The following is a 22,210-nucleotide window of genomic DNA, read 5'->3' as shown; positions in this document are numbered from 1 at the left end:
CGGGATTCCTTGAAAGCAGCCTTTAGCTGCTAGCCTTTAGCTCAGTGTGGATTTAGCCTGTAATCAATGTATTGTGATTGGGATATGTAAGTACGGTCCCAGTGAGTACGACGTCGTTGACGCACTTGTTAAAGAAGCCGGTGACAGATCATTCTACGAAAATGGTGGCTTTCCTGTCCCGGCCTTATTCACCAGGAAAAACACTTAAAAGTGTGAGATAATGACACAAAATATGTTTTTTTGCTTTTAATTTAAGCGTTTTATTATTAATAAAACATATGTAAGACAGTTATATTGCAAACTAATTTTTAAATATATTGTAGTGCACGGTCAGTTTTATTTGTATTGCTTTTAAATCTTTTAAATAATTTAAAAAAATCTTATTAACACTTTGTTCTAGCTAGCTATTTGTGTAGCTAGCTATCAAGTAAACACAATGATATAGTAACTTGTTGACTTAACTCTAGAATGCCTACTTCAAGTGTTTTAGTACTAGTCTGTAATCTCAGGACTTAACCTATGCCTTCATAAAATTGTCTTGTCCCTCGGGTCAGGAGTCATGGTTTAGTGATATATTTTGAGTTTAAATGCCATAATACAAAGGAAAGACCCCGGGATGGGGACCGTCGCTGGAGACCCCGGGCTGGGGACTGTCGCCGGAGACCCCGGGCTGGGGACAGTCGCCGGAGACCCCGGGCTGGGGACCGTCGCCGGAGGTTCCGGACTGTGGCCCGTCGCCGGAGGTTCCGGACTGTGGCCCGTCGCCGGAGGTTCCGGACTGTGGCCCGTCGCCGGAGGTTCCGGACTGTGGCCCGTCGCCGGAGGTTCCGGACTGTGGCCCGTCGCCGGAGGTTCCGGACTGTGGCCCGTCGTTGGAGGTTCCGGACTGTGGCCCGTCGTTGGAGGTTCCGGACTGTGGCCCGTCGATGGAGGTTCCGGACTGTGGCCCGTCGTTGGAGGTTCCGGACTGTGGCCCGTCGTTGGAGGTTCCGGACTGTGGCCCGTCGTTGGAGGTTCCGGACTGTGGCCCGTCGTTGGAGGTTCCGGACTGGGAACTGTCGCCGGAAGCTCTGGACTGGGTACTGTCGCCGTTAAGCTGTGGACTGGGTACTGTCGCCGGATGCTTTGGACTGGGAACTGTCGCCGGAAGCTCTGGACTGGGAACTGTCGCCGGAAGCTCTGGACTGGGAACTGTCGCCGGAAGCTCTGGACTGGGAACTGTCGTCGGAAGCTCTGGACTGTGAAAGCGCACTGGAAGCCTGATGCGTGGTGCCGGAACTGTTGGTACCGGGCTGAGGACACGCACCTCAGGGCGAGTGTGGGGAAGAGGCACAGGCCGTACTGGACTGTGGAAGTGCACTTGAGGCCTGATGCCGGAACTGGTGGTACCGGGCTGAGGACACGCACCTCAGGGCGAGTGCGGGGAAGAGGCACAGGCCGTTCTGGACTGTGGAAGCGCACTGGAGGCCTGATGCGTGGTGCCGGAACTGGTGGTACCGGGCTGATGACACGCATCTCAGGGCGAGTGCGGAGAGGAGGCACAGGACGTACTGGACTGTGGAGGTGCACTAGAGGTCTGATGCGTGGTGCCGGCACTGGTGGTACCGGGCTGGGGACAAGCACCTCAGGGCAAGTGCAGAGAGGAGGCACAGGACGTACTGGACTGTGGAGGCACAATGCGTCCTGGCTGGATGCTCACTTGAGCCCGGCAAGTGCGGGGCGCTAGCACAGGACACACTGGGCTGTGCAGACGCACCGAAGACACAGTACGCAGAGCCGGCACAGGATATCCTGGTCCAAGGAGGTGTACTGGAGACCAGGAGCGCTGAGCCGGCACCATCCGTCCTGGCTGGATGCCCATTCTAGCCCGGCAAATGTGAGGAGCTGGAATAGAGCGCACCGGGCTATGACTGCGAACTGGAGACACCGTGATGCTAATATGAATAGTGCAGACAGGCAACTAAACATAGAACAAGAACCCACGAACACAAAAGGGAAAATGGCTACCTAAATATGATTTTCAATCAGAGACAACGATAAACAGCTGCCTCTGATTGGGAACCATATCAGGCCACCATAGACATACAAATACCTAGACCTACAAAACCCCTAGAACTACAAAAACCCTAGACAATACAAAAACTAGCATACCCACCCTCGTCACACCCTGACCTAACCAAAATATAAAGAAAACATAGATATCTAACGTCAGAGCGTGACAAGCACAAGCATTTTTTAATGTAATGTAGTACAAATATAAAAATATGTTTGTCATTTATGTTGATTTATATTGTTAAGCGGTTAACTATTATCTGACTATACGTTTTGATTAAAAAAATAATAAACATTTGTAAAAGTTGGCTGTTCAAAAAGCTACCATTTTCATAGAATGACCCAGATGTGGTAAACTCCGCAATGTAATCGGATGGATCCTGGAACATATTCCAGTCTGTGCAAGTGAAACAGTCCTGTAGCTTAGCATCTGCTTCATCGGACCACTTCCGTATTAAGCGTGTCACTGGTACTTCCTATTTGAGTTTTTGCTTGTAAGCAGGAATCAGGAAGATAGAGTTATGGTCATATTTGCGAAAGGGATTGTGAGGGAGAGCCTTGTATGCGTTACTGTGTGTAGAGTAAAAGTCATCTCTAATTGCGTCGCCTCTAGTTGTACAAGTGACATGCTGGTAAAAAATGAAGTAAGACTAATTTCAGTTACCCTGCAATAAAATCACTGGCCACAAGAAGCGCCTTTTCTTGTTTGCTTATGGTCCTATACAGCTAGTTGAGTGCGGTGTTAGTGCCAGCATAGGTTTGTGGTGGTAAATAGACAGCTACGAAAAATATAGATGAAAACTCTCTTGGTAAATAGTATGGCCTGGAGCTTATCATGAGGTATTCTAACTCAAGCGAGCAAAAGGTTGAGACTTCCTTTACATTAGAGATCGTTCACCAGGTGTTGTTAACAAAGAGACACACCCCTCCCCCCTCATCTTACCCGAGGGTGCCGTCCTGTCTTGACGATGCATGGAAAAGCTAGCAAGATGTATATTATCCATGTCCTCGTTGAGCCATGATTCCAAGAAACATAGAATATTACAGTTCTTCAGGTCCCATTGATAGCATGGAATAGCTCGAATGGAGATCGTCCAGTTTTTTCTCTAGTGACTGTAAGTTCTCCGACAGAACGGAGGGTAAAGGCGGTTTATTTGCATGCCAACTCGTCAGGATGCCGGCTCGTATGCCTCTTTTGCGCCGTCACTTCCTCTTTTGAGTCCCGGGGATTAGGGCCTGGTCTGAAGTAAGCAGAACGTCCAGAGCTGCCGACTCCTTGAAGTATAAATTGTCATCCAAATCGAGGTTAGTGATCGCTGTTCGGATCTCCAGAAGCTGTTTTCGGTCATAGGAAATTATGGCGGAGACATTATGTACAAAAAAAGTTAAGATCAGTGTAAAAAAACACACAAAATAGCAGAATTGGTCAGGAGCCTGTCAAATGGCTGCTATCCACTGCACCACCATCTTATCAGCAGTAACAGATGCTATAACTTTGGCAAATGTATTTCACATTATCAGGGGTACTGCAGCTCTTCCAGAACCCTTCGCACGGCTATGATTCTATAAGGAAATAAATGAAGTGCAACACTGGAGAGATGAGAGTTGCAGGCTCATGTCTATTAGAGCAGAGAGAGATCACAGAAAGAAAGTGAATCTCATTGTAGTTCTGTGAGAGATACGGTCGTGCTTCTCACACAACCACGGCTACGCGTTGGTCTCAAATATTATAACTTTTACACTGCAAAAAGTGAAAATAATTTTTCATGCCACAAGAGATACCGGATCCGTCCAAATAGGTTACGGAACAAAACAGTCCAAAACAGACACTGGATGTACAATGTAATATTGTATGTCAAATATGTACATTCAAAACACTCTGTTAAAAGCACTGTGTCTGTCCCAGTGGTTCACCAATCAGGGCCTTGATGGGCTCGGCAACAGTAACACGGTGTGATGTTGTAATGACACCATTTTTTAGGGGGAGAACGTTTCTTTAGGACCATCAGCTGATGTCCTGAGAACTGATGGTGGGACGTTGATAGAATATTCTAGCCTCCTGATCTCGCGAGCTTACATTCTGTTTCACTACACGGATACAGTCTGGCCACGACCAGATTGAAACCGTTTGAGCCCCTCCCCCTCCTTCCACCATACGGCCAGACCAATCAGGGTCCTCTGATAATCTGTGGGGGTGGTTTCATTGATGACCACAATGAGAAGCACCTGTAGTCGAAGTCGAAAATCATAACAACAATGGCTGCTCTTGGGGAGGTTGGGCATAACTGGAGGGCATAACTTAATTGAAAGAATAGCAAATAACTGCATTGAAGGCTTTTCTCAGGAAAAATATGTTTTCATTCTTTTCCGGACAGGGAGCTTGATTTACCAGCTAGCTCCGCTGGTAGTCAAGAAAATGGAACATATCGAGTTGGTCGCCCTACATAACTATGGATGTTATCGTTATACTTTCTATTCTAGACTATGTTGGATTAACAATTTAGTGAATGCTTTCACAAACACCCCAGTAAAAAAAAAAATTACATCTGGAAACACAGCAGTGTGTCTAATATTTTCAAAAACATTAGATATGACACAGGTTTTCCTTTGAGAACTTTCCCAAACTTTAGGCTATTGTAATAGCTATTATTACTGATTTCATTAGTGCATGTATTTGTCTTTCACATACACTTGTTTTGGTGAGGACAGCATCAGTGCCTACGTTGTCAACAACCTTCCAGTATTCAGATTACACAACATGCAAGACAAATTCTGTACATCATCAGTGACTTTCTTGGTCTATTGTAGTTAGTTGAATAACTGCTCAGAAATTAGACTGTGTATGTTCCATACCATATCTGTATGGTGTTACTTTAGAGTAGATTTAGATGCAACTGATTAAAACTGTCATAACAGTTGCTCAAAACTTTCGGTGGTGCTGAACAGCTGCCTGTGAAAGGCTGTTCAGTATTGCAGGACTTGTTTTCAGCCCCAGGAGAGTAAGACTGGATTCCAGAAACTATGAAAACTAGCTTTAACTGAAGATGACCTGCAAATTCTTCAACTTCAAGTAATGACAGTTTAAAGCCAGCAAGCCACAGGACAAGGATGCCTTATCAGTTTTGTTAATTTATGTTTAAAAGTTATAGGTTGTTACGAAGACATGACCTGACACACTCATTTAAAATACAGTTCCATCAGTGGTGATGTCCACATATTCCTACAGTGAGGTTGTGTTCAGTTCTGTACATGTACTTTTGATGAGCTAATCTGAAGAAAAAAAAGATCTATAGGGTGACTGATTGTAACTGCTTATGTTTTACTGGCTATATTCCTTCATTTTGGTATATTTATTTTTTGTCTGTAAGAGATGTATTTTCAAGTGTTGCATATTTGAGAATCCACATTCTTTAAAAAAATTTATCTGAGCACTTCTTGCATCTGTAAGACTGTTACCTTTCAGAAAGACTCGAGCTCAAACCAAATAAAAGGTCTGGCTGTTTTGTGTTTTGGATTTACGGCTCTTACGTTTCAAACTTTTACTTTTGATACTTAAGTAGATTTAATATCAGGTACTTTAAGACTTGTACTCAAATAGTATTCTAATGGATGACTTTCACTTTTACTTGAGTCATTTTCCAGTAAGGTCTCTTTACTTTTACTCAAGTATGGCTTCTGGGTACTACTTCCACCACTGTATATAAATAAAATTTGATTTGATGTTAAGGTAAAATCAATGACGTATGAACATCAATGGAATATTAAGTTAAACCTAAAACAAATATGCTATGAACGTCATAAAAACTGACTTGTGAGAATGTTCTGTGCAACCTCTTAAGTACAATATGTAATACTATTCTTGCAACATTCCAGACAGCTTCCATAACTTAATTAAATGTTCTGGAACCTTTAATGAACCTTTTAGGGATAGGGGGCAGCATTTTCACTTTGGATGAATAGCGTGCCCAGAGTGAACTGCCTCCTACTCTGTCCCAGATGCTAATATATGCATATTATTATTACTATTGGATATAAAACACTCTGAAGTTTCTAAAACTGTTTGAATGATGTCTGTGAGTATAACAGAACTCATATGGCAGGCAAAAACCTGAGAAAAAATCCAAACAGGAAGTGAGAATTCTGAGGCTGGTCGATTTTCAACTCATCGCCTATTGAAATCCCAGTGGGGTATGGATGTTCCACTAGATGTCAACCGTCTGTAGAACGTTGAATGAAGCTTCTACTGTGATGTGGGGCCGGATGGGAGCTGTTTGAGTCAGTGGTCTGGCAGAGTGCCAGTTCCTGGTCATGCGCGTTCCACATGATATCGACTTGCGTTCCATTACTTCTATAGACAAAAAGGAATTCTCAGGTTGGAACGTTATTGAATATTTATGATAACAACATCCTGAAGATTGATTCTCTACTTAGTTTGACAAGTTTATTCGACCTGTAATATAACTTTATGAAGTTTTCGTCCGACGTTCGCCTGGATCTGCACGAGCGTTTGGATATGTGTACTATACGCGCTAACAAAAGTAGCTACTTGGACATAAATAATGGACATTATCGAACAAAACAACAAGTTATTGTGGAACTAGGATTCCTGGGAGTGCATTCTGATGAAGATCATCAAAGGTAAGGGAATATTTATGATGTAATTTCGTATTTCTGTTGACTCCAACATGGCGGAGAAATGTTGTTTATATCTGAGCGCCATCTCAGATTATTGCATGGTGTGCTTTTTCTGTAAAGTTTTTTAAAAATCTGACACAGCGGTTGCATTAAGAACAAGTGTATCTTTAATTCTATGTAAAACGTGTATCTTTCATCAAAGTTTATGATGAGTATTTCTGTTCTTTGATGTGGCTCTCTGCAATTTCTCTGGATATTTTGGAGGCATTTCTGAACATGGCGCCAATGTAAACTGAGATTCTTTGATATAAATATGCACATTATCGAACAAAACATACATGTATTGTGTAACATGATGTCCTATGAGTGTCATCTGATGAAGATCATCAAAGGTTAGTGATTAATTTTATCTCTTTCTGCTTTTTGTGTCTCCTATCTTTGGCTGGGAAATGGATATGTGTTTTTTGGACTTGGCGGTGATCTAACATAATCATATGTTGTGTTTTCGCTGTAAAACATTTTTTTTTAATCGGACACGATGGGTAGATTAACAAGATGTTTATCTTTCATTTGCTGTATTGGACTTGTTAATGTGTGAAAGTTACATATTTCAAAAAAATACTTTTGAATTTCCCGCGCTGCCTTTTCAGCGGAATGTTGTCAGGGGTTCCGCTAGCGGAACGTGTGTCCTAGAAAGGTTAAGAACAAATCCTTATTTACAAGGACAGCCTACTCCTTCCTCCCTGTCGGGGAATTGAACCCCAGTCTCCCGCGTGCCTGCAGGATACTGGATTCTTTAGCTAAATATCCCAGTACTGTACTCCCGACCGTCACATTGTACAGCGCCATATTTTCCGTTACATCCCAACGGAAAACAGTTTTTGTTTTGTTTTCATTGGAATAGAAACACCGTAATATTAATCAAATTAAGCCCAAACTCTAAAAGTAATTGGAAAGGTAGATACAAATTCTGGAGATTTTATACATTTTGAAATGAGGCTGAGTATGAAAGTGAAGTATCAGGTTCTGACAGTAGGGAGCTGCTCGCAACCTATTGGCCATTGAGAACCCTTAATCTGAGGACCCCTTTCCCACCGACAAAGTCCCTCTGAAGATGCTGGTGGTGATGGAGGCAGACAAACAGTGGGTGAAGTACAGAGGGTCTGCGATAGTTGCAAGGCCGCCAGCCATTTCACCCCTCCTGGCCCTGCTGTTGGCTTTGATGAGTCCCAGTCTGGAGTGAGCCCCTTGCCATCTCCCTCTGAGGCTTAGTGCTTCAAGCTGTTTCTGACAGAGGAGCTGGTGGGAGACATAGTGGAGGAGACCAATTGCTATGCCTTGGAACTACAGGAGAAGAGAGAATCAGGGGAAACTCGCTAAATGTGTGACAACCACAATTAATTAAATGTATACCTTCCTGGTGAACTCCCTAAGGGAATACTGGTGCACGGATCCTATGTTTGCAACTCCCTTCTTTGCCACTCTCTTTCCCCAAGACGGCTTCCTAGTTCTGCTGCGATGCCTGCATTTCATCAACAATGCTGCTGCCAACCTAAATGACCCTTACACAAAATAATAGATGTTCTTACCAGCTCTACATTAGCATTTGCCATACAAGGACCTATGCAGTGACACGACCCTGATGTTATGGAAGGATAGGCTAGCATTCCGTAAATATATTCCCTACAAAGGCACAACTTTGGGGTCAAGTTCTTTATTATATGCGACATGAAGACAGGATTTGTCCAGGACATTAAGACTACACAGGGTCCAACACTGACATCCTACATTATGAGGGGCTTGGGGTGTCTGGGTCCGGGTCCGGGGTGATAACCATGCTGGCTCTTCATTTCGAGAAGGGCCACACTTGGTATGTGGACAGTTGGTACAGCAGTCCCACACTCTTCCAGCATCTGCTCTCCAACAGCACAGGGGCCTGTGGCACAATCCGGTTGAACAGGAAGGGGATGCCGGCATTCGGAAGCGGGAAGATGCAGAGGGGTAAGGTGGAGTTCAATGAGAACGTTCAACAGCTGGCACTAAAGTGGCATGACAAACGAGACATCCATGTCCTCTCCACTGTCCATACAGCAATCATGTTGGCCACTGGGAAGTTGGACCACCTGACGGGAGAGAGAAAGGTCAAACCAGACTGCGTGCTTGACTATAACCTAAAAATGGGGGCATTGGATAAGGGGGACATGATAAACAGCTTTGTGGAATAATTTGACATAAAATTCACATACAGTTCCAAAATGCAATTAAATTGACCATATCTCATCCACCTACCCCCTCATAATCCTCACCACTCCCTCTTCCTCCCCACTCCCTCTCCCCCATAGGTGAGGTGATTACCTACCAATAGCACAGAGAGAACCTCATGAGAAAGCTGCTGGAGGAGCATCACACCCTTCGGCGTTCATCAACTTGGGGCCATCCTGCTGCAGACAATCCCCTACGCCTCAATGCACGGCAAGTTCCACAAACTGCTGCTCAAGGGGTGGGGGGTGGGAATGCAGTTTTTATTGTTCAATTACTGAATATTGAAATATGGGTTAGGCATTTTAATGAGTTGTCAGTCTTTTCTTGCTCTTTTTTTCCCTCTAGTAAAACTCGTTTTTATTTTTGCTGTTCAACCACTACCAATACTTCAATAAAATAGACAACCATTACATATAGGCATATGTCTTTTCTTGTTGTTTTTTCTTCCAATAAAACGTTGTGCTGTTCAAAGAGTATGTTGCCAGCATACAAAAGCTGGCCTCATTCTTTGGCAAGAAAGAAGTCCAGTTCGAGTTATGATGTTGGCAAATAATATTCAATATAGTTTGTGTGTGTGGTTTCTGAAAGTACAGAATAAAGAGGAATTATTAGTAATTACAATACAATATCAGGATATAGCAATAAAACAATATTACAATGTATTACAAAGTAACTTAATAACACTGCTTTAAAAATAATAATTTGAATTCACAAAATCATAATTATGAATGATATAAGACACAGTAAGAAACAGTAACTGAAGAGCTCCAAAAGGGGGCAGGGCAGTGCAGAGCAGGGCTATGCTAAACAAGCCAAATTAATACACAGGCCATGGTCATGATGAAGCCAGGGCAGCTTCAAAGGATACAACAGAAGCTAATACAAGAATGTTGCTAGCTACATAAGCACAATTGAGTATAAAACCATAAAGGTTATGGAATTAGTACCTTGCGTGTCCACGGTTATAAAGGAATACACACAGAATACTTTATGTTCCATATAAGCTACATAAGGTGTGCTACAGTAGAAACAACATAACACGATATACAGAAACTATTATGCTAACGTAATAAGGCACGGCACTTACTTTGATAGGAACACACAAATGCCCAAAATAGTTATTAGTAATGAAAACAGCAATGAAGGCAATGGGGGCGCCAGCCGGAAAATGCACGAGGGGTAAAACATTCGGGAAGGTTCTGACTGGAGATGCGTAAATGCTTGCATACTTGACCTGGGGAAACACTGGGGGAGTGCTTGGGCTCTCATCAAAGAGAGAACTTTGTCCGGCTCATCTAGCTAATATTCATCTTAAATTAGCATAGCATGCATCAGATGTAAATTGTCTGGCACAGTGAAATGGGCTACTTATTTGTGAATTAATGAGTAGGCGGAACGCACCTAATTTGTTTGAAAATAATACTGTTTGAAAATAATTTGAAATTAACAAGTTGAAACATAGATAATTAGCAGGAAGCTAATTGGTTTGAGGGCAGCATGGGTTAACTGTCCTGTTGCGTGACAATCAAATGTTGGACAAGTGAGCGCATTCTGACATCACGCTCATAAATAAAACTCACACTGGGGGGACCGCTAGAGATATTTGGAACTCACATGTGAAAATATTAAGGGAATGCCCTGTGCAACTTAACTTAAACATTGTATGAATGTCATCACAACTGAGCATATTTTGTTCTTTGGGAACCTATATCTTGTAATGTACCCACACTTCTCCCACAGCCTAATCAAATGTTCTGGGAACCTTTAAATAACTTAGAAAGGCTGTTCTGTCAACATTCTTGCAACATCAAAGGAATGTTTTGTGCACCCTGATACAAACATTGTCTGAATGTCAGCACAACTGGACAGATTTAGTGTTTTTGGAACCTATATCTTGTCATATCCACACAAGGTTCCCACAACCTAAATAAATGTTTAGGAACGTTTAAAGAACATAACAAATGTGCTCTGGGAATGGTCTTGTAACATAAGGGGAATGTTTTTGCACCCTTTATACAAGCATTGCATAATCATCCGTACAAGTTGACAGATTATTTTGTGATGTCCCCACAGTGTTTCCACCAGACTGTTCCCACAACCTAAAGAAACATTCTGGGAACCTTTAAAGAACAGACAAAATGTGTTCTGGGAACGTTCTTGCAACATGGTAAAAGTTTTATACAAACATTGTAATCATCAGCACGGCTGGACAGTTTTTGTGTTTGGAGAACATTTGCCACAACCGAATGAATGTTCTGGGAACTTTCACAGAACCAATTGTGGTTTGCTGGGTGTACTCATAGAAATGCATGAACATACATAGATAGCAGTGGAGCCTCCTCAATGGAGGAAGGGGAGGACCATCCTCTTCAGTGAATTTCATAAAAATAAAAATGGTAAAACATTAATAAAGTTATCCTAAAACTATACTGAATATACAGTATTCACAGGTCATCAAATAATTGATTAAAACACACTATTTTGCAATGAAGGTCTACAATTGTCTCAAAGCACTCTGTACGGTAGCACCATGGTGTAACCGGAACACAGCTATCTGTCGTCCTCCTCTGGGTATATTGACTTCAAGTACAAAACCTAGGAGGCTCATGGTTCTCACCCCCTACATAGACTTATACAGTAACTATGACAACTTCCAGAGGATGTCCTCCAACCTATCAGAGCTCTTGCAGCATGAACTGACATGTTGTCCAATCAATCAAAGGATCAGATAATAAATATAGTACTTAAAGCATAAGCTACAGCTAGCTAGCACTGGAGTGCATAAAATGTGGTGGGTAGTTGACTCAAAGAGAGAGAGAGAGACAATAGTTGAACAGTTTTAAACTAATTAATTTCTTCAAAAATGAAGGCGAATCAAGTGAGAGAGAGTGTCATTTTTTTTACTCTAAGTTACACTTACTTAGATAGCAAATGCAGCTAGATAGTTTAGCCTACTCAAACACACTGCTCAAACAGAGGGATGCTATGTTAGCTAGCTGGCTATGACTATCCAACACAAGCTTTTGGTTTTACAATTATTTTTTGCCACTAGGGCCCGCCGGTGTAACTGCTAAACTGCTTACTGACTCTATCGTTACTGCATGATTGTAGCGGGTTTACTAACGCATTAGGTCCATTAGCTATGTTGACTATGACTTTACAAATAGCTAGTATGGTGACAACGATGTAGGCTGTGTTTAGCGGTTATAATATGGTTTTGCCACCTGGTCTCATACAGCTGATGTGTTGTGCATTGAAGTCCACAAGCGAAGGGAAAAGGTAAGAGGAGAAGAGTGCATAGATCCGAGAAGGAATACAATATGGCTGCTATGAAAGTGAACTGTCTTTCCACGTGATCGGGGTGTATTCATTCCGCCAATTCTGTTGAAAGACATTTCTTAAATGGAAGCAAATGAAACGAAATGGGTATAAACATACCTGAATATGTCTAATAATAAAAATTATTGTTTGCAACTGTTGGACTTATGATTGCACCCTAGATCAGCTAGATACAGGCAAGTGTGAAAGAGCTATTAAATGTGTCACTGTCTGTCCATGTGTCACTGTCTGTCACCTCAAAACTTTCTGTCAAACCTGTGTGCACCAGGTTGTAAACTTTCATTCATAGGCTAGGTTGTAGGAACAATTTGAGTATCATGAAGTAGCCTAAACATGTCAATGTTAAAATTAACTGGGTGAGTGGAATATGAATGACAGTCATCCAATATGCTGTAATAGAAATAAGGCCATGCCCATAAAAAAAGTGTTCTCCATCTTAAACGGCACCGCCGCTGTTTAATAGCTGTACTCACGTGAGTAGGAGCAGGGCTGTTCCACAGGTCAGTGACCTCACTGAGGTTTTCCGGCAGGTCGTCTTCATGCTCTGCCTGGGCAGCTAGCTCCAGGTTCCGACAGAACGGGTCTAGCCACACAGGGTTGGCCCTGAGAGTCAACAACAGTCTTAGCTATAACCTTACCCAGGTAACACTTCATCAGTCTTATTAAATATTGTATACACAACTGTCAGATATTTAAGATCAGCACTGCATGTATCTGTGAACCTGCAAAAGGAATATGCACTTGACTCAATAACATGAGTCAAGTGCAATAAAGTACTGTAAGTTTTAAAATGCATAAACACTGTAATCTATTGTCTCACCCCTCAAATGAGTATTTATTGGTGTTGGGCAAATCCAGGATGTCCATGAGATCTTGCTTCCCTGGAAGACAGAAGACAAACGGGTGAATTATGAAGTACAAGCACACACACACGTACACACACACACACAGCTAGTCAAACTAGACCATAGTTTGCCACATCCTGCTGTTAGGCTTGCAGGGACTTTCCCCTCGGTGCTGTCTCTCACCTGTGGATCCTGCTACAATGGCTTTGAGCTTCCTCTTGTGTCTGTAGCATAGAAAAACACACAGACAGGTGGTGAGACGTTCAACATGTTGACATAGCCATGTCAAAGTATCTATCATAGCCAGTTTGAAGTAACACCATTACAAATTCCATTGAAATGAAAAACATGTTTAACCTGTTTGGGCTGCAGGGCCAGTATTGAGTAGCCTGGATAAAAGGTGCCCATTTCAAACGGCCTCGTACTCAATTCTTGCTCGTACAATATGCATATTATTATTACTATTGGATAGAAAACACTCTAGTTTCTAAAACCGTTTGAATTATATCTGTGAGTAAAACAGAACTCATTTTGCAGCAAACTTCCTGACAGGAAGTGGAAAATCTGAAATCGATGCTCTGTTCTAGGGCCTGCCTATAAATGTGCTTGATATGTATTAGTATACATGCACTTCATACGCCTTCCACTAGATGTCAACAGGCAGTGAGAGAAGAAATGGAGTGTATAACTTGATCTGAGGTCGAATAAAAGCTCTTGGCATGACGTGACACCAATTTCCTGTTTTCTGGAACGCGCGAGAAGGGACCTGGTATTGCCTTCTGAAAAGCTGTCGTTATAGACGACTAATATCTCCGGCTTTGATTTTATTTGATAAATGTGACAATATCATCGTAAAGTATGTTTTTTCAATATAGTTTTATTAGATTATTGAAATTTTTTCGGGACGTTAGGCGTGTTGCTTTGTCTGCGTTTGTTCACGAAGGAGAGCTTCGCGCCACTTTGCTAGCTTTCCGTGCTAATTGACTGGAGAAGAGGACATTCTAAAACCAAACAACGATTGTTCCCGACAAAGGACCCCTTGTACAACCTTCTGATGGAAGATCATCAAAAGTAGGACCCATTTTATGATGCTATTTCATATATCTGTCGAACATGTGTACTATTAGTTTGCGCCCAGATTTTGGGCACTCTCTCGCTATAACTAAGCTGGATGTCGTAATGAAGTTATTTTTAGAATTCTAACACGGCGATTGCATTAAGAACTAGTGTATTCTATCATTTCCTATACAACATGTATTTTTTAGTAACGTTTATGAATAGTTATTTGGTCAGAATAGTTGAGTGTCATAAAAATATCCAGACATTCTGGGAAAAAGCTGCTACGTTAGCACAATGTATAACCACTGATTTCAGCTCTAAATATGCACATTTTTGAACAAAACATAAGTGTATGTATAACCTGATGTTATAGGACTGTGATCTGATGAAGCTTATCAAGGTTAGTCAAAAATTATATATCTTTTGCTGGTTTGTTACGATCGCTAACTTTTGCTGCTGGTAAATGGCTTGTGTTTCTGGCTATTGTGGTAAGCTAATATAATGCTATATTGTGTTTTCGCTGTAAAACACTTAAGAAATCGGAAATATTGGCTGGATTCACAAGATGCTTGTCTTTCATTTGCTGTACACCATGTATTTTTCAGAAATGTTTTATGATGAGTATTTAGGTATTTCACGTTGGTGTCTGTAATTACTCTGGCTGCTTCGGTGCTATTTGTGACGGTAGCTGTGATGGTAGCTGCAATGTAAAACTGATTTATACCTCAAATATGCAAATTTTTCGAACAAAACATAGATTTATTGTATAACATGTTATAAGACTGTCATCTGATGAAGTTGTTTCTTGGTTAGTTTGGTTGGTTCTTGGTTAGTTAGGTTGGTTTTGTGCATGCTACCTGTGCTGTGAAAAATGTCTGTCCTTTTTTGTATTTGGTGGTGAGCTAACATAAATATACGTGGTGTTTTCGCTGTAAAACATTTTAAAAATCGGACATGTTGGCTGGATTCACAAGATGTTTATCTTTCATTTGCTGTATTGGACTTGTTAATGTGTGAAAGTTAAATATTTCTAAAAAATATTTTTTGAATTTCGCGCCCTGCACTTGAAGTGGCTGTTGTCATATTGTGCCCGGCTTCGGGCTTGCAGCCCAAAGAAGTTAATAGACTATTGAGATGAACTGAAAGAGCAATCTATACTTTGATACACAAGAACATATTGTAAAATGAAGTGGTTAAGTATGAGTAAGCTTATTGGATTGTATAAGTTAAAGTGGATCAGTATGCTATGTTTGACAATGAGGGTGAAAGGGTGACAGAGGGTGGTGCGAACAGCCATCCAGGGCCATCCAGGACCTCTATATCAGGCGGTGCCAGAAGAAGGCCCAAAAAATTGCCAAAGATTCCAGCCACCCAAGCCATAGACTGTTCACTCTGCTACCGTCTGGAAAACTGTACCGGAGCATCTGGTCTCGGACCAACAGGCTCCAAGACACCTTCTACCCCCTTCTACCCCCGAAAAGACTACCAGAATGCTAGATAGTCAATTAATGGTACCCAAACTATCTGCACTGACCCTACGTACACTCACTAGACTACACAAACCATATACATTGACACTCCCACACAAAAGCCACACACATTCACGCACACTACATACGCTCACACACACATTACACACACACACAGACCAACACAACACAAACACACATACATACATATTACACACACACGCACACACTTTTACACTCATCAGTTGCTGTTGCTAGTTTATTTATTTTCCTTGTATTATTTATCCTGATGACTAGACACTTAACCCTGCTGTCATGTACATATAGTATCTACATCAAATACTTCACACCTCTGCACATTGATTTGTACTGGTACTCCCTGTATATACAGTTGAAGTCGGAAGTTTACATACATCTTAGCCAAATACATTTAAACTCCGTTTTTCACAATTCCTGACATTTAATCCGAGTAAAATTCCCTGTCTTAGGTCAGTTAGGATCACCACTTTATTTCAAGAATGTGAAATGTCAGAATAATAGTAGAGAGAATGATTTATTTCAGCTTTTATTTCTTTCATCACATTCCCAGTGGGTCAGAAGTTTACATACACTCAATTAGTATTTGGTAGCATTGCCTTTAAATTGTTTAACTTGGGTCAAACATTTCAGGTAGCCTTCCACAAGCTTCCCACAATAAGTTGGTTGAATTTTGGCCCATTCCTCCTGACCGAGCTGGTGTAACGGAGTCAGGTTTGTAGGCCTCCTTGCTCGCACACGCTTTTTCAGTTCTGCCCACAAATTTTCTATGGGATTGAGGTCAGGCCGTTGTGATGGCCACTCCAGTACCTTGACTTTGTTGTCCTTAAGCCATTTTGCCACAACTTTGGAAGTATGCTTGGGGTCATTGTCCATTTGGAAGACCCATTTGCGACCAAGCTTTAACTTCCTGACTGATGTCTTGAGATGTTGCTTCAATATATCCACATAATTTCCCTGCCTCATGATGCCATCTATTTTGTGAAGTGCACCAGTCCCTCCTGCAGCAAAGCAGCCCACAACATGATACTGCCACCCCCGTGCTTCACGGTTGGGATGATGTTCTTCGGCTTGCAAGCGGCCCCCTTTTTTCTCCAAACATAACGATGGTCAGTATGGCCAAACGAGTAGGACTCGTTTTACTGTGGATACAGATAGGTATGTACCTGTTTCCTCCAGCATCTTCACAAGGTCCTTTGCTGTTGTTCTGGGATTGATTTGCACCTTCTGCACCAAAGTATGTTCAACTCTGGCAGAAAGAACGCGTCTTGTTCCTAAGCAGTATGACAGCTGCTTGGTCCCATGGTGTTTATACTTGCGGACTATTGTTTATACAAATGAACGTGGTACCTTGAGGTGTTTGGAAATTGCTCCCAAGGATGAACCAGACTTGTGGAGGTCTCCAATATTTTTTCAGAGGTCTTGACTGATTTCTTTAGATGTTCTCATGATGTCAAGCAAAGGGTTTAAAGGTAGGCAATGAAATACATCCACAGGTACACCTCCAATTGACTCAAATGATGTCAATTAGCCTATCAGAAGCTTCTAAAGCCATGACATTATTTTATGGAATTTTCCAAGCTGTTTATAGGCACAGTCAACTTAGTGTATGTGTAAATCAACTGCTCGGCCCACAACCGTAAGGCTCTCCAGAGGGTAGTGAGGTCTGCACAACGCATCACCGGGGGCAAACTACCTGCCCTCCAGTACACCTACACCACCCGATGTCACAAGAAGGCCAAAAAGATCAAGGACAACAACCACCTGAGCAACTGCCTGTTCACCCCGCTATCATCCAGAATGCGAGGTCAGTACAGGTGCATCAAAGCTGGGACAGAGAGACTGAAAAACAGCTTCTATCTCAAAGCCATCAGACTGTTAAACAGCTATCACTAACATTGAGTGGCAGCTACCAATATACTGACTCAAATATCTAGCCACTTTAAAAATTGGATGTAATAAAATGTATCACTAGTCACTTTAAATAATGCCACTTTATATAATGTTTACATACCCTACATGACTCATCTCATATGTATATACTGTACTCTATACCATCTACTGCATCTTGCCTATGCCGTTCGGCCATCGCTCATCCATATATTTATATGTACATATTCTTATTCATTCCTTTACACTTGTGTGTGTATAAGGTAGTTGTTGTGAAATTGTTAGATTACTTGTTAGATATTACTCCACGATCGGAACTAGAAGCACAAGCATTTCACTACACTCGCATTAACATCTGCTAACCATGTGTGTATGACCAATAAAATTTGTTTTGATGTCAATTTCTGACCCACTGGAATTGTGATACAGTGAAATAATATGTCTGTAAACAATTGTTGGAACAATTACTTGTGTCATCCACAAAGTAGATGTCCAAACCGACTTGCCAAAACTATAGTTTGTCAACAAGACATTTGTGGAATGGTAGAAAAACTAGTTGTAATGACTCCAACCTAAGTGTATGTAAACTTTAGACTTCAACTGTAGCGCCAATCTTGTGTATTTTATTTTATTCCTCTTGCGTTACAATTGTATTTTTTTTCTTTAACTCTGCATTGTTGGGAAGGGCTCGTAAGCTAGCATTTCACTGTAAATTCTACATTAATTGTATTTGGCGCATGTGACAAATAAAATGTGATTTGAATTACAGTGGGAGGCTCTTACACTGTGCGATAGTACCAGTTCATGAAGATGAATGACATGGCTGCCAAGAAGAGCAACACAGCTAAGATAATGATGGCCATCTGTAGCGTAGTGAGGTCATCAGGTGCTCTCCCGCTGACGGCAGGCTGGACATCCAGGATGTTGTAATTCCTGAACAGTTTCTTCAGCTGTTCCTTGTTCTCATCAATCATCTGAATCACCCTGTCCATCACAAGACCAGGGAAGGAGAGACAATGGGCTCAGCACAAAGAGGAGTATACTTATACCACATTTTTTGTGTAGTAACAATGTAATGACATAGAAATATAATTACTATGATGGGTTCTGACTCCTAAACTTGAAATAATGAGTGCCATAGTCTGGTTTCTACACCAGAAGTTAATGGTTATCTGTAGGAGGAATGTTTATGGTGTGGCAATTAAGCTTTAATGTACTGAGTAAAGGAAAGGCAATCACATTGTTGCAGTCACTGATAAGGGTGGAGAGAGGTGGTTTAGTGAGGAATGGGGATCGAGGTCAGGTCAAATTAAGGGAGAAGGAACAGTTTTTTGGCCGCATCACTTAACTTACTGCCTAGCAATAAAGATGTAATTTTTAGAGGGAAGAAGGACACCACACCCAAATTGGGATATACAGTGGGGAGAACAAGTATTTGATACACTGCCGATTTCGCAGGTTTTCCTACTTACAAAGCATGTAGAGGTCTATAATTTTTTATCATAGGTACACTTCAACTGTGAGAGACGGAATCTAAAACAAAAATCCTGAAAATCACATTGTATGATTTTTAAGTAATTAATTAGCATTTTATTACATGACATAAGTATTTGATACATCAGAAAAGCAGAACTTAATATTTGGTACAGAAACCTTTGTTTGCAAATACAGAGATCATACGTTTCCTGTAGTTCTTGACCAGGTTTGCACACACTGCAGCAGGGATTTTGGCCCACTCCTCCATACAGACCTTCTCCAGATCCTTCAGGTTTCGGGGCTGTCGCTGGGCAATACGGACTTTCAGCTCCCTCCAAAGACTTTCTATTGGGTTCAGGTCTGGAGACTGGCTAGGCCACTCCAGGACCTTGAGATGCTTCTTACGGAGCCACTCCTTAGTTGCCCTGGCTGTGTGTTTCAGGTCGTTGTCATGCTGGAAGACCCAGCCACGACCCATCTTCAATGCTCTTACTGAGGGAAGGAGGTTGTTGACCAAGATCTCACGATACATGGCCCCATCCATCCTCCCCTCAATACGGTGCAGTCGTCCTGTCCCCTTTGCAGAAAAGCATCCCCAAAGAATGATGTTTCTACCTCCATGCTTCACGGTTGGGATGGTGTTCTTGGGGTTGTACTCATCCTTCTTCTTCCTCCAAACACGGCGAGTGGAGTTTAGACCAAAAAGCTCTATTTTTGTCTCATCAGACCACATGACCTTCTCCCATTCCTCCTCTGGATCATCCAGATGGTCATTGGCAAACTTCAGACGGGCCTGGACATGCGCTGGCTTGAGCAAGGGGACCTTGCGTGCGCTGCAGGATTTTAATCCATGACGGCGTAGTGTGTTACTAATGGTTTTCTTTGAGACTGTGGTCCCAGCTCTCTTCAGGTCATTGACCAGGTCCTGCCGTGTAGTTCTGGGCTGATCCCTCACCTTCCTCATGATCATTGATGCCCCACGAGGTGAGATCTTGCATGGAGCCCCAGACCGAGGGTGATTGACCGTCATCTTTAACTTCTTCCATTTTCTAATAATTGCGCCAACAGTTGTTGCCTTCTCACCAAGCTGCTTGCCTATTGTCCTGTAGCCCATCCCAGCATTGTGCAGGTCTACAATTTTATCCCTGATGTCCTTACACAGCTCTCTGGTCTTGGCCATTGTGGAGAGGTTGGAGTCTGTTTGATTGAGTGTGTGGACAGGTGTCTTTTATAGAGGTAACGAGTTCAAACAGGTGCAGTTAATACAGGTAATGAGTGGAGAACAGGAGGGCTTGTTAAAGAAAAACTAACAGGTCTGTGAGAGCTGGAATTCTTACTGGTTGGTAGGTGATCAAATACTTATGTCATATTGCCCAGCGACAGCCCCGAAACCTGAAGGATCTGGAAAAGGTCTGTATGGAGGAGTGGGCCAAAATCCCTGCTGCAGTGTGTGCAAACCTGGTCAAGAACTACAGGAAACGTATGATCTCTGTATTTGCAAACAAAGGTTTCTGTACCAAATATTAAGTTCTGCTTTTCTGATGTATCAAATACTTATGTCATGTAATAAAATGCAAATTAATTACTTAAAAATCATACAATGTGATTTTCTGGATTTTTGTTTTAGATTCCGTCTCTCACAGTTAAAGTGTACCTATGATAAAAATTACAGACCTCTACATGCTTTGTAAGTAGGAAAACCTGCAAAATCGGCAGTGTATCAAATACTTGTTCTCCCCACTGTATATACTCGGGCTGGTGGAAACATATCTTTTATTTATTTTTATTGCACATTTTTATTTTTATTTTCTTAATATTGCGGAAAGATTGTTGCTTCCATCAATGTAATTGTCTGCATCATTTCCAATCCCCCATGTATTTTTTTGGTAAAAATATATATACATACACGTACATATACATACGCATACATAAACGTTCATATATATATATATATATACACATACATACATACATACACGTATATACCAATACATATACAAATGCATACATAAATATGCACATATATACATACATACACATACCTACAGTTGAAGTCGGAAGTTTACATACATCTTTGCCAAATACATTTAAACTCAGTTTTTCACAATTCCTGACATTTAATCCGAGTAAAAATTCCCTGTCTTAGGTCAGTTAGGATCACCACTTTATTTCAAGAATGTGAAATGTCAGAATAATAGTGGAGAGAATGATTTATGTCAGCTTTTATTTCTTTTATCACATTCCCCGTGGGTCAGAAGTTTACATACACTCAATTAGTATTTGGTAACATTGCCTTTAAATTGTTTAACTTGGGTCAAATGTTTCAGGTAGCCTTCCACAAGCTTCCCACAATAAGTTGGGTGAATTTTGGCCCATTCCTCCTGACAGAACTGGTGTAATTTAGTCAGGTTTGTAGGCCTCCTTGCTCGCACATGCTTTTTCAGTTCTGCCCACACATTTTCTGTAGGGTTGAGGTCAGGGCTTTGTGATGGCCACTCCAATACCTTGACTTTGTTGTCCTTAAGCCATTTTGCCACAACTTTGGAAGTATGCTTGGGGTCATTGTCCATTTGGAAGACCCATTTGCGACCAAGCTTTAACTTCCTGACTGATGTCTTGAGATGTTGCTTCAATATATCCACATAATTTCCCTGCCTCATGATGCCATCTATTTTGTGAAGTGCACCAGTCCTTCCTGCAGCAAAGCACCCCCACAACATGATGCTGCCACCCCCGTGCTTCACGGTTGGGATGGTGTTCTTCGGCTTGCAAGCCTCCCCCTTTTTCCTCCAAACATAATGATGGTCATTATGGCCAAACAGTTCTATTTTTGTTTCATCAGACCAGAGGACATTTCTCCAAAAAGTACGATCTTTGTCCCCCTGTCCAGTTGCAAACCGTAGTCTGTCTTTTTTATGGCGGTTTTGGAGCAGTGACTTCTTCCTTGCGGAGCGGCCATTCAGGTTATGTCAATATAGGACTCGTTTTACTGTGGATATAGATACTTTTGTACCTGTTTCCTCCAGCATCTTCACAGGGTCCTTTGCTGTTGTTCTGGGATTTATTTGCACTTTTTCGCACCAAAGTACATTCATCTCTAGGAGACAGAACGCGTCTCCTTCCTAAGCGGTATGGCGGCTGCGTGGT

General features: G+C 41.8%; 1 protein-coding gene across 1 annotated transcript in view; it reads right to left on the bottom strand.

Moving 5' to 3' along the window:
* Window positions 1-22,210, bottom strand: part of LOC120046433 (cadherin-23-like) — a 569,127-nt gene that overhangs the window by 7,938 nt on the left and 538,979 nt on the right. The window contains exons 61-64 of the mRNA XM_038991662.1: window positions 18,371-18,571; window positions 13,317-13,357; window positions 13,109-13,169; window positions 12,762-12,891 (exon numbers count right to left, since the gene is read on the bottom strand). Coding sequence (XP_038847590.1) covers window positions 12,762-12,891; window positions 13,109-13,169; window positions 13,317-13,357; window positions 18,371-18,571 — 433 coding nt within the window. The remainder of the gene's footprint in view (window positions 1-12,761; window positions 12,892-13,108; window positions 13,170-13,316; window positions 13,358-18,370; window positions 18,572-22,210) is intronic.

Source organism: Salvelinus namaycush, chromosome 4, assembly GCF_016432855.1.
Source record: "Salvelinus namaycush isolate Seneca chromosome 4, SaNama_1.0, whole genome shotgun sequence".
Lineage (NCBI taxonomy): Eukaryota > Metazoa > Chordata > Actinopteri > Salmoniformes > Salmonidae > Salvelinus > Salvelinus namaycush.
This window is presented reverse-complemented; position numbering and strand designations above follow the sequence as displayed.